Here is a 12,782-nt window from a genome sequence, read left to right on the forward strand (position 1 = left end):
TGGCTATGCCACACCCCTGCAGGCTCCCTGTGGCCAGCCAGATGTGCAGGTCTGTGCTGCAGCCCCACATTTCCCAATCCCATGAGTGCTGGTGCAGCCACAGGCAGGCAACCCTCTGAACCACCCAGGTCTCTGCACACCTTCACCTGCTCCACAGGCAGGTTCCTTCTCCCTGTCTCCCCTGGGTGGGCTCTGTGCCACCCTGTCTCACAGCCCATCCCCACTCCAAGCAGGACTCTACACTGGCCTCCACGTGCTGAGGCCACTTCAGTTGGGCAATGAGGCTGGAGATACAGCTCACTCCAGATGTCACCAGCACAGCCCAGTCCCACCTCAGCAGGTCAGGACTGAGCCACACAACTCCAGTACAACCAACTCATGCTCCAGCCCTCCCTTCCAGCCTCAGCTGAGCCTGTACAAGAGGCAGCCTGGGTGGAACCATCGCTCCTACAATGTTTATTTTACCAACACAAATAAGAGATTGAAATTAATTATTGATGGGGGAGCACAGGGATGCAGGGGCACAGCCTCATGCAGAGAGGGCTTGGCAGGAATGACATCCTTTAAGGGACCTGGCCCCCATCATCTGGTGAAGAGGGGAGGGCAGCCAGGTGAGACACTCAGAACCTGTTGGTGTCACGCAGGGAGCCCAAGGTCTCACTGCAGCCCTGCCACCAGCCTGGCCCTGATCCTGGGGGGAGGTCTCTCACCCACAGTGGACATGGTGGGGCAGTGGGCAGAATCAGGCTGGCTTCTGCTGGGGCTGAGCCCTGGCACACACCTGGCCCAAGGCAGGTACTGCAGGGCTGGGGCAGGACGTTTGGAGCAGCACACACACAGCAGAGATGCGGCCAGCCCCAGCTCAGAGGCACTGCACACTCAAGAGAGGGGATCCTGAGACACCCCGGGCCCAGGGCCAGCCTTCTCTGCACCCCACTGCTGCTGCAGACAAAGCAAAGACACAGGGTTCAAAGCAGAAGAGCATGTATTGCAAGCGGCTGGGGCACGTTTGGAGAGGCTTCCAGCCGCCGGGAGGAAAGAACAGAGGGGTTAAAAACGATCCCAGTCTCTAGGGTTACACCGTGTCATGCAAACAGCCCCCAACCCCATCCCAGAAGGGCGAGGGGTGTGCTGGCCCAGCTGGGGTGGGCAAGGGGCCAGGCGTTTCCCCAGAGCCAGTGTCCCCCAGCCCAGCTCACCAGCAAACACAGTGCATGCGGGGTGGAGGCTGTGGCCTGGCAGGGCCAGCCCTGGCTACCTCCCTGCCCAACAAAAAGACTCCCACTCCACCCCCACCCCCAAAAGAAAAACCCCAAGCCACATGGGATGTCAGCCCCCTCCCCCCCAGGGGCCGAAAGATGGGAGGAAACTCGGGTACAACCCACTCTGCTTGGTGGGGTGGCCCTTGGGACCGCGAAGGAGGATCCTCCTCTGTCAACGTCACTGGCATGCAAACTCCGGTGTTCCGAGAGAGGAGGGGTGCTCTCTCCCCAGGGTCCCAGGCAGGGGCAGGCCCTGGTCCCACGCAGCCTCCCGCTGTCTCTGGGGAGCTCCGTTCAGCTCAAGGACAAGGAAAAACTACTTCAAACCAAACCCATGCAAGGCAGCTATTTGCTTGTGTGTCCTGGCGGCTGCCAGAGGCTCCGGCAGCAGAGTTCCTCTCCTCTCTGGGGAGGGGTGAAAGGGAAAACAGAAAAAAAACCTTCTAGATATCTTTATTGGCAGCGGCCCCCGCGGCGCTCGCTCATCTCTCTGCCTCCATGGTGACGTTGGCCTTCTGTTCCGCCGTGGCCTGCTGGGAGACGGCAGCGGGCCAGCCCGCAGGCTGGGCCGGGGGGGCCGGAGTCCACATGCTCTGCTGCTGGCTGGGGGGAGAAGCTGTGGGCCAGGCGGGGTTGAAGGCCCCGTGCTGGGGCAGCGGCGGGGCCGGGGGTGGCGGGGACGTCGCCATGGAGGCCACGGGGCTGCTGCTGTTGAAGCTCTCCGAGGCCTTGAGGCGGGAGAACATAGTGAGGGCATCGGGGAAGTTCGGTGGCGTGGCCGGCGTGTTGGCAGGAGTGCACATCTGCAGGATGGAGACAGAGGGTCAGGGGGGTGTGTGTGTGGGGTGGGGGTGGTTCTACCTTCTGCCCCCCACCAGAGCCTCCCACAAGTCCCCTCTGTCCCCACTGCTGTGGCACGTGAGCCCCCGGATTCATGCTGCCTGCAGGGAGTGGTTATTTAAGGCTCTATCCTGCTAGAGGGCCTGGAAGGGACCCTGCTGTGCCTACTCCTGTGCCCAGCCAAGCTGGCAACCCTCCTCTGCCCCACAACCTGCTGGTGTGGCCCTGGGTCTGCAGCTTTCCGGCTCAGCTCCCACCCCACAGCAGCCTGGGCACACTCAGGCCCTGCCAGGCACTTGCTCTGCACACTCCAAGTCCCCAGTTATCCCAGCAGCCAGGGCAGGCAGCAAATCCCTCAGACACACCCACCCAGGCAGATTACAGGCTGCCAGAGCATGAGAGTTAAAGGGAGAGAGTCTGGGGATGGCTGGGAGAGCACAGAGGCAGGCAGCACCCCTGCACATGCATGTCCCTGTGTGTCTACACACAGCCAGGCGAGCACGCTGTGTGAGGGGCACAGCTCTACGCTGACAACTGCCCGGTGCTCCACCCACCCCAGAAACTCCCTACCATGCTGGGGCTGGTCTGGAGCACTGGCCATGCCCAAAGCATCCTCCACCAGACCAGCCCCAAACCCTCTGCAGGGTTCTGAGGGCACCCTTGGAGCCACTGTCCCACTGCACAGGACAGGCTACGCCACCCCCAGCTGCTCTCCAGGAAACCCTTCCTTGGCAGGCAGCTCCAGCAGCCCGGACAGATGTCACTCCCTGCACTCCTGGAGCCCAGCAGCAGGGCAGCAGCAGCAGCCTACGCTGCCCACAGGCAGGTGCTGTGCCCCAGGCAGGTGCTGTGCCCCAGGCAGGCGCTGGAGAGGTGGGAAGGTCCTTACCATCTGATGGTGGTGGCTGTAGGGGATGTTCGTTTCTTGGAAGAAAGCACTGAGAGCAGTCTGGGGAAACAAGAGAAGGATGATGTTAGCAGCAGCATGCAAAGAGGGCACCCACCTCATCCCCACACAGGACAGCAGGGCTTTGCACGACCCCAAAGATGAGCCAAAATAGGCCCTGAGGGGCTGGACCGTGCCTGCAGCCCCCGTACCCACAGGGCTTAGTGGTCCCCACAGCCCCAGGCAGGGACCCTGCTGCCGGCTCGCACTGGTGTGGGCAGCAATCCCATGGATTGTTGGGAAGCAGCCACTGCTGGAGCAGACCCCAGCAGGCATTTCACAACGGTGCTCCACAACCGCCTGCGCAGGGAGAGGGTGGCAATCAAATCCACAGCCAGCAGGGGAAGCCCAGCAGGAACTGGTTAGATGTGTCCCTAACAGGACAAGATGATAGTCACCATATTCACGGTGGGAGATCCCCAGGGGTGGGGCTGACACAGGTCGCCCACTCCCCCCTCTGAGTATTCCCAGTTCAGTTGCAGGCAGGGTACAGTTGTGACTGACAAAATTTTGGTTAGCTTCCAGTTAAGACCAGTAATAAACGTTGTCACATGGCACAGGCATGTGAGAGGACAAGGGGACTTGCAGGGAAGGAACACTGGGGCCACAGGCTGGCTGGGAGGGCAGATGGCCAGCCCAGCTCTGGGAGGAGTGGAGGCAGTGGGAGCTTTAGGGGCACACAGGACTGGGCTGATGCAGGACCAGTGAAGGTGAAGCTGACTCCTGTTCTGGGTCAGGCTGAGTTAGGGATAGAAACCAAAATTTGATTCAGTTGGGGATCAGACTTAATAGAAACGTTACAAAACTGGATTGGATTCAGTTCTGGTTGGAGGAAAAGCCCCATCAACACCCATCTGACCCCACCCCAGGAGCAGCCTGGTCCGAGGTCCCACCACCACCCACTTCTCATCCCATTGCCCACAGCCACATGCTCCTGGCTCACCCAGGGATGGGACAAGCAAGTCAGCTCAGCTTACCGACCTGAGGGAAAAGGATTCAGCCCCAAACACCCAGGCTGGCAGGGCCCAGAAAAGTGCAGGGGGTGCCCCAGGGCTATGGCTGCTCACAGAGGGTTTAAGGTTTCCTGGCTAAACAGGAGTAACGTATTGGCCAGAGCAGGTGGCAGCCAGGACCGCTATCTGCAAACAGTAACCCAGCCCTGGGCAGGGGAAGTGATTGCTGCTGTCCAGCCTGTCTGCTCCCAAACCTCAGGGGGGATTGCAATAGCCAGGCTGGCGAGGCTCTTCCCCACAGCAGCTGCACTGCTCTGTGTGTGTGTGTGTGTGTGTGTGTGTGTGTGATAATGCAGCACCCGAACCCTGCACCCAGCCAGGCTGCGACCCGAGAGCCCTCTGCACCCGCAGGCAGGGCCTGCCGGGTGTCAGCGATGGCTGCACAGCAGGGACAGGGGCTGTGGCCCCAGGGACGAGCTCTGAACAGGCTGGCACGGGTCCATGGAGCAGGGAAACAAGATAACGGAGACACAGACACTCCTGAGGCAGCAGCACCCCCATCCCCGCGCTACCCTTCGTCCCGGGTGAGGTCCAATCCCAGGCCCTATCGCTCCGACAGACGGGATCACGGCAAGGGAGGGGCAATGGCAAAGGGGAAGCACAGGCAGGGCTGTGGGCACAGCCAGATACTGTAAGCTGATTATATCTGCTCTGTGCTCCTAGTTTCCAAGCTGGCTTGTATTTGGGACTGTGCCACCAGCAGAGAGGGGCAGAGAAGGTCCCCGCTGGCCCCCTGACAGCTGCCCACCCATCCCTGCCAGTGCCAGCACCGGGGTGAAAGCTGTGGCCTAGCTGGAGGAAGCACTCCACCATCACAAGCCTGTCTGCCCCAAACCCTGCATCTCCTCCCCTCCATCTGGCCCTTTCCAAGGGTGGCAGCAGCACACCCCCCCCCCTGCCCACCACAATGCCCACTGCCCACAGGGAAGCCTCCCAAGGGCTCCGGGCCCTGCAGCAACCCCAGCCCCAGCAGGTGAGGCCTGTGCACCCATGTTCTCCATGGCACAAGGTGCCAGGGACACACACGTAACCATGTGTGCTGCCTGGTCTCCAGCTGTGTCACAAGTGCTGGGGGCAACTGGTGTGACAGAGGAGCCAATTAAGGCCTAAGAGGAGCCTTAATTGGCTCCTCTGCTCAAGAAGCAGCCTGAGCCCCAGATCAGCCCTGACCCAAGGCCCCGCTGCCCGTGTCACCCTTGGGTGCGAGTGTGAGCACGGCAGTCCCACATCCACTGCTGGGCCAGGATCAGCAGGTGACCGTGGTCACCGTGTCCCCCCTCCACGGATGCAAAAGCAGGAGCTTTGCAGGGGACAGGTGACACAGGATCCCACCCATGGCAACCAAGTCAGGGAGGATGGCTGCAGGGGCTGGGCATGGAGGTGAATGCAAGGAGACCTGCGTGCTGAGCAGAACAAACTCAGCTGGGGGGAGCAGGACACCCAGCCCTCTGTAGCTGTGGGACCCCCTGCCCATTGCTGCCCAAGCTGCACCCATTCCCAGCTACATGTGTGAGCTGGAGCTGCTGCCAGTGCAGGGGATCTTCACAGAGACCTTCACAGAATCACTGGGTTGGAAAAGACCTCTGAGATCATCCAGTCCAACCATCCCTGTCCTGTGCTAAACCAGATCCCTGAGCACCTCATCTCCCCTCTGTTAAACACACCCAGGGGTGGGGACTCAGCCCCCTCCCTGGGCAGCCTGGGCCAGGCCCTGACAACTCTGCCAGGGAAGAACTTTTCCCTCCCAGCTGAGCTGACCCTGCCCTGGGGCAGCTTGAGCCCATTGCCCCTTGTCCCAGCTCCTGTCCCCTGGCTGAAGAGACCATCACCCACTTCTCTGCACCCTCCTGGCAGGGCAGGGGAGGTGGGGAGAAGGTCTCCCCTCAGCCTCCTCTTCTCCAGGCTGAACACCCCCAGCTCCCTCAGCTGCTCCTCAGAGATTTGCCCTCCAACCCCTTCCGCAGGAGATCCGGCAGCAGGGAGGGATCTGGAGCCCCTGGTGCTAAAGCAGCCCTGGGGACACCCTGCCCTCGAGTCACAAAGGGAAGGGGCTCGATAAAACACAAACACAGAAGAAGAGGAAGTAGAAATCCAACCCCGGATGCAGCAGGCAGAGCCAGACACCTGGTCCTCCTCCTTCCCCACACGCAACCTCTCTACACTGAGCCCACACCACACTCAGCACCAGGAAAAAGGAAGGAATGGGTGGTTTTTTTAAAGCTGGTTGTTTCTTCTCCTTCCCAAGCAGCCCCAGGGGTAACCAGTGCATAACACCACCAACACAATACTCTTCTACCTGGGAAGGAGCCTGGTTCACTGCTCAGCCGGACATGAGACTGCAAGCTCTGTAACCTGCTGGGTCTCAGCCATGGTGGAGGCACCTGCTGTCCTCCCTGGCTTCTCCCAAAAAGCCAGCACCTGCGACCCAGAAGAGCAAGTGCCAGGCCTCACCTGGAGATACTCCAAGTTGCTTTCTCCTGCCTGTGAAGCTCCCTTCCAACGGGCCATGGCACTGCTCCAGCACAGCGGTTCTCTGGCACCCACTGTGGCCGTCCCTAAAAGCACCGCAGAGCTCACGGCGTTGAGAGCTGCAAACTGTGCTGGGCTTGCAGCGGGCAGCCTGTCCTGGGTCCCCCACTGAACAGGAGCAGAGAGGCACAGCTAGTGGGAGAGGAGACCACAAGACACCCATGAACTGCCCTGGGGATGGAGGGGGTGCAAAATAAACAGCTTCCTTGTCACACCCCCGCGTACAGCGCAGGCTCTGACCTGCGTGGAAGGCGGCTGTACCCCCACCCAACGGCTTCCTGACCTCCCGTCCTGCTGGCTGGTTTGGATCATGTTCCTTTCCCCCAGATAAACTCCAGGGCTGCGAGGTCACCACGCAGAACAAACCCTCTCTGCAGCCCCCACTAGCTGCAACGGGCCCAGAGCGCCCCAAATCAGCACAAGCCCAGAGAGCCATCCCAAAACATCAGCATCCCACCAGCCCAAAGCTGTCTGCGTGCCACAGCAGCCTCCCTCTCCTAGCTGGTGACTCCCAGGCCTTGCCTGCCTGTCCCAAGCAGCGAGCAGGGAAGGTCCTGGGCAGGATACAGGGATGCCTGGAGCCGGGATGGAAGCATGGAGATGGCAGAACCCAACTCCCAGTCTTGTCACCAGGCTGTCTAACTTGCCTCTGCTCCACCATGCAGAGCAATTCTCCCCACGGTGCTCTTACAGGCAAGAGCCACATCCTCAGGGTGCAAACAGGCTGCTCTGACTCACTGTGCATCCCTGGAGCGGCACTATGAACCCAAGGAGACTACAGAGAAAGCAGCGCTGAATTACCACCAGACTTGCCCAAACTCCACAGATTCACAGTCACTGTGGACACGGGCTGGCCAGCCCACAGGCTGTAGAATGACAAAAACCTCCCCTGTGAGGAAAGGCTGAGTGAGCTGGGGCTGTTCAGCCTGGAGAGGAGAAGACTAAGGGGGGACCTGATTAATGTTTATCAATATCTGAAGGATGGGATGCAGGGGGAATGGGCAGCCCCTTTTCAGTGTCTGTGGGGACAGGACAAGGGGCAGTGGCTGCAAGTTGGAGCACAGGGAGTTCCACAGCAACATGGGGAAGAACTTTTCCCCAGGGAGGGTGAGGGAGCCCTGGGACAGGCTGCCCAGGGGGTGTGGAGTCTCCATCTCTGGAGAGATTCCAGCCCCGTCTGGACGCCGCCCTGTGCAATATGAGCTGGGGAGCTGCTTTGGCAGGGGGTTGGACCCCATGGGCTCTGGGGGTCCCTTCCCACCCCTGGGATTCTCTGATTCTGTGATTCTAACAGCCCAGGCCAGAGGTGAGAGCAGGGCTGGAGGCAAGAGACAGCCCCCCCAGCACGGCTCCCGGAGGAAGGCACGCTCAGCAGCCATTTTACAGAGGGAATGGCCTGACCGTTGCACCAAGAGCGAGTGGGAACATGGTAACCGCTCCTCGCAGCGTCTGTTTACAGCCCCGCTTCCTCCGAGTCGAGTCATGTGAGCGCCGCGCCGCCGGCACTTGTGCAACTCGCCCAACGGTGGCAAAGTTGTGCAAAAAACCGGCTTTTCAAAGGAAAGTCACAACTTTTTTTGCCATCCACCCCCCCCACAGTTCTTCCTAGACACGTATGGGGGGGTGGGGGGTGTGGAAGCGGATCCCACCCATCCCGGAGGGCCGCGGCCAGGCTGTGTTGGTAAACAGAACCCGCCCCGCACACGCCACACGCCCGGCACTGGTGCTGCTCAACGGGCAGAGGGTGGAGGTGGAGGGTCCGTTCCCCTTCCTGCACCCAGGGCTCGGCTTCAGCCCGGGGGAATCCTGCAGCTGCCCACCCCCAGCTGGGCCAGCACACCCCTCGCCCTTCTGGGATGGGGTTGGGGGCTGTTTGCATGACACGGTGTAACCCTACAGACTGGGATCAGTTTTAACCCCTCTGTTCTTTCCTCCCGGCGGCTGGAAGCCTCTCCAAACGTGCCCCAGCCGCTTGCAATACATGCTCTTCTGCTTTGAACCCTGTGTCTTTGCTTTGTCTGCAGCAGCAGTGGGGTGCAGAGAAGGCTGGCCCTGGGCCCAGGGTGTCTTAGGATCCCCTCTCTTGAGTGTGCAGTGCCTCTGAGCTGGGGCTGGCCGCATCTCTGCTGTGTGTGTGCTGCTCCAAACGTCCTGTCCCAGCCCTGCAGTACCTGCCTTGGGCCGGGTGTGTGCCAGGACTCAGCCCCAGCAGAAGCCAGCCTGATTCTGCCCCACTGTGGGTGAGAGGACCCCCCCCAGGATCAGTGCCAGGCTGGTGGCAGGGCCATGCATCACGATACAGAAGGTATCCCCCCCCCCAACCCCATCCCCTTTCCCAGAATAAGGACTGGGAGGCCTGGCAGCGCCTCGGGGCATCGGGGAGGTGCCGCCAGCCACAGGGACGAATGGAAACCGAACCTCCGGCTCCGCAAACTGTCTCAGACCTTCCCCCCAACACCACCTCCCGCATCACGCACCAGGCGCTCCGGTCACGGAGGAGCTGGGGACTAAAGACCTCCGGGGCCGCGCTGCGGGAGCTTCCCCGGTGCCCGGTACCCCCCTGACCCCAGCCCCAGGCGTGACGTGACCCCCCCGGGGATGTCACAGCGCGTTCCGCCCGTCAGCGGGAGAGGAGAAGGCGCCCGGGAGCCGGAGGCGCTGTGACCCTACCACCGCCTCCTCCTCTCGCCCGGCAGCCGGAGGGTTCCAGCTCTGCGGCGAGGAAGGGCGGCGAGGCCGGGGTTTCCCAGCCGGAGCGGGAGGGATGGGGCTGGGTGGGGGGGGGGTGGGAAGAGGTGGGGGGGGAGGGGGGGGGGGTGATGCTGCCCGGAGCCGGCGGAGGGAGGGGAGGGGGCGGAGCGGTGCCGGGGGCCGCCATGGGCGCGCGCCCACCCACGCGCGCGCCGCGGCTCCGCGTGCCCCCCCCCCCCCTCCCCGCTCCGGCGCGCGCGGGGCGGGCCGCACGCTCCCCGCCCACCGCGGGGGCAGAGCGCGCCCGCGCCACGCGCCCCACGCCGACGCGCGGGGAGGGGGCGGGGGGCGGGGGGGGGGAGAGGATGGGGGGATCCCGCGGGGCCAGGCCGGGCCGGGAGTACCGGCTGCACACCACCCCCCCCCGCCCCCCCCCCCAAACTCCCACGCGTGGACCCGCCCCGTGCGCTCGATCCGGGGCTGGTACCGGGCGGCTGCCTCACCTCGAACTGCCAGTGGGCCGCCTGCAGCAGCTGCTTGGCCTGGTCGGCGGCGCAGCCGGCCGCCAGCACGAACTGGTTGATCATCACTTGGTGCTTGAGCTCGTCCATGGCCCCGGCCCCCCCCCCACCGCCGCCGCCGCGCCCAGCCTGTCGCTGCCGCCGCCCCCCCACCCACCCCCCCCGCCCGCGCTTACGGCGCCGCCACCATGGCGGAGCCGGCGCGGCTCACGCCAATGTTTACTGGGCACTGACTCACGGCGCCCGGCGAGCCCCGCCGACGGCCGCCAGGGGCGGGGCGGGGCGGGGCGCAGCGCGGGGAGCCGCTGGGAGATGTAGTTCCCGCCCGCCCCGCCGCCGCGCCGCCTCCGCTCCGCCCGGACTACGACTCCCGGCAGCCCCCGCTTTGTTTGCGGAGCCGCCGCCGGGCGCTGGCGCTCCTTGAGTGACGCGGCAGGCCGGCCAACCGCCGCCCGCCGCTCGGTAGTATCTGACCGTATATGGTCAATAACACCGTCACACCCAATGAGAGGGCGGCGGGGGCGGGACGAAGCCGGGGCGGGGCGGGTCACGTGGGCGGGAGGGGGCGCGGGCGGTGTTTACAGTCGGCCGCGTGCGGTTTCCTGTTGACGTGCGGGGAGCGGCGCGCGCGGGGGGCGGGAGCGCGGCCGCCCTTCGGCCCCGGCGGCTGCCGAGGGAGCGGGCGGGGGCCGCTCAGCGCCGCCGCCTCCCCGCAGCCGCCGCCTGAGGTGAGGCGCAGCCAGCGGCCGGGCCCTGGCCCCGGCCCGGGGCTCCTCATCAGCGCTGGTCAGCGCTGGAGGGGCCGCCCGGCCCCGCCCCTGCCGCTCCCTCGGCCGCAGCGCCTTCCCGCGCCCTGCAGGGGAAGGTTCTGGAAGGTGCCAGAGGGCTCCCGGCAGCGCGCAGGGCGCCAGGCGGCCGCTGCCGGGGGGGCGCCTGAGGGAGGCGGCCGGTGTTGCCCAGGCCCGGGACGCGATAAGCGGGCGCTGAGCCGTGGCTGGGGTGACCGGGGAGGGGCGGTAAAGCCAGGGGAAGGGGTGAGATGGGGGAGCCACAGGCTCCGTGGGGCAGGCGAAGGCTCCTGGCCACCTCCACCGTTCCTGAGCCATTCTGGGCTCTTCCCTGCGGCTGATGTCGGGGCCGAGCCTCGCCGGGAGGAGTTTCCTTGCTCACACCTCTGGCCCTGCTTTGTGTACGGCCGCGGGTGCTTCTGAGCCGTGGGGGTTACTGGCTGAAGCTCCGGCCGTGCGGTTGAGCCAAGGGGCTTTGCAGCCTCTGCTGCTCGGGCACAAATTCGGCTTGTCCGTAGCTGGTAACTCTCCCACGTCTCCTTCAGTACCTGTGCAGAGTGCTCCAGGCCTTGGGGGATACCAGCACCAAGGGGCCTCCTCCTCCCCTGCCTGTCACAGAGAGCGTGGCTGTGTGGTGGTGGCACTGGGGCGCGTCGGGAGGTGACCGGCCTTTTTCACAAGGTCAAGACAACCTCAGGAGGGAAGCGGCGCTGTAGCCAGCACAGTGTAAATATAGCTGGGGAAACAAGTCTCCTGAAGGGTTAATTTAATCAGAGGCAACCAGGCGTTTTTAGAAACTGGGCAGTCTCATTTTTGAAGGAGGAAGGGCTGGCTCTGGCGCAGCAGGGCTGTCGGGGAGGGCAGTGAGCCCTTTGGAGCAGGGCAGTGTTTAGGGAGGCAAAGTTCACGGGCTCAGCACTCCTGGTGAGGAGTAACTCAGTGCATCGTCTCCAGGGCTCCTGGACCTTGTTGTTCTACATGTACCCGACAAAGCAAGTGACGGCACTGGGGAGGGTACAAGTGAGACAAGCAACTTGCTTCACCAGGTAATAAACCCCTGAGCAGCTGGACTTTGGATGAGCTGCTTTGGTGAGAGGAAGGCTTGCAGGCAAACTTACTTCCTTGTTTACACGCTGTGCTTGTAGCTGCCTCCGCAGCAAGAGACGTCCAAGGAGACTCCTGACGTGCAGGTCGTGGTAGCTGGGCACAGGTGGGAAAACATGTCCCACTTCAGAGGTCCCTTTTAGTCCATCTTTTGCAGGAAGGAGCAATATAGTGGAGGAACAAGTTGTGGGGAGCCCTGAGAGCTGGCAGAGGAGATGGGCTTGCGGCCAAACAATTCCCTCCTCTTCCCTGCTGCTCTTCCCCAGGTAGTGCTGGAGGATGGCTCCAGAACAGCTTTTCCTGGGGGGATTTTACCCACCAAGAAAGACAAGTCGAGCTGGAAGGCGGTGCAGGAGCTGGGGCCTTGCCACCACCCCTGGGGCTCTGCAGGGTCCCCAGGGGCAGGAGCCCTGGTCCAGTTTCACCCTGATCCTCCCCAGTTTGGCTTCTCTTACTCCAGACAATGGTGTCACCTGGGATTTCAGACTCCCTTATAGCTCATGGGGAGTGTTTTCAGCCCTTTGGGGATGTCGGGGAGGGCCTCCTGCCTTTGTGGCCTTCCTCTCCATCCTCAGCATGGCCCTGGAGCTTGGTGTGGGGCCCAAGGCTTGGCAGCACTAACCTGCAGGAAATACTGGCACAGGAGCCAGGAAGCAAAGGGGGAAGGTGCAAACCCCGTGCCCGGCGGCACCCCCAGTGTTTGTGGGGTTATCTATCACCACCTCTTGCAGCCACTGCAGTGCCACAGGCTGGGGGGTGTGGGGTGTGTGGGGGGGCTGCTCCTCCAGCTCCCAGGACCCGGCTGTGGTGCTGCCGGGTCCCCAGGCGCAGGCTGGCAGGACAGCCTGGCTCTGTCCCTGGGTTACCCGCTCTCCTTCCCCCCTGCTGCGGGCAGTGGCTCCTGTGAGGTTTGGAGGAGGGGAGCTCCTGCCTCTGTGTGTGCCAGCCCACGCACCCCCTGGGCTGGGCAGGGGTGCAGGAGCTGCTGGAGGTGCTCCCCAGCAGCTGGAGGTGCTCCCCAGCAGCTGGAACTGCTCCCCAGCAGCTGGAGGTGCTCCCCAGCAGCTCTGCCGCTCGCCGCGGGCCCC

General features: G+C 63.5%; 1 protein-coding gene across 1 annotated transcript; it reads right to left on the minus strand.

Annotated features, from left to right (window-relative positions):
* Positions 1-967: 967 nt before the first annotated feature.
* UBALD1 (UBA like domain containing 1) lies at positions 968-9,948 on the minus strand. Its single transcript, XM_084271158.1, has 3 exons — positions 9,785-9,948; positions 2,992-3,051; positions 968-2,065 (listed from the first exon to the last, which is right to left on the minus strand). Exons 1-3 carry the CDS (start codon positions 9,890-9,892, stop codon positions 1,745-1,747), a joined length of 489 nt encoding a protein of 162 aa, XP_084127284.1. The 5' UTR covers positions 9,893-9,948; the 3' UTR covers positions 968-1,744.
* Positions 9,949-12,782: the final 2,834 nt, after the last annotated feature.

The sequence above is a fragment of the Gallinula chloropus genome (assembly GCF_964237585.1).
Source record: "Gallinula chloropus genome assembly, chromosome: 15".
In the NCBI taxonomy this organism is placed as follows: Eukaryota; Metazoa; Chordata; class Aves; order Gruiformes; family Rallidae; genus Gallinula; species Gallinula chloropus.

What these genes read in the sequence shown, in the direction of transcription:
- UBALD1 (XM_084271158.1), bottom strand. Translation starts at nt 9,892, where the DNA reads ATGGACGAGCTCAAGCACCAAGTGATGATCAACCAGTTCGTGCTGGCG. An exon ending in CGGCCCACTGGCAGTTCGAG is followed by an intron (nt 3,052 to 9,784) that starts GTGAGGCAGCCG and finishes TTGTTTCCCCAG; the next exon opens with ACTGCTCTCAGTGCTTTCTT. An exon ending in ACAGCCACCACCATCAGATG is followed by an intron (nt 2,066 to 2,991) that starts GTAAGGACCTTC and finishes TCCATCCTGCAG; the next exon opens with ATGTGCACTCCTGCCAACAC.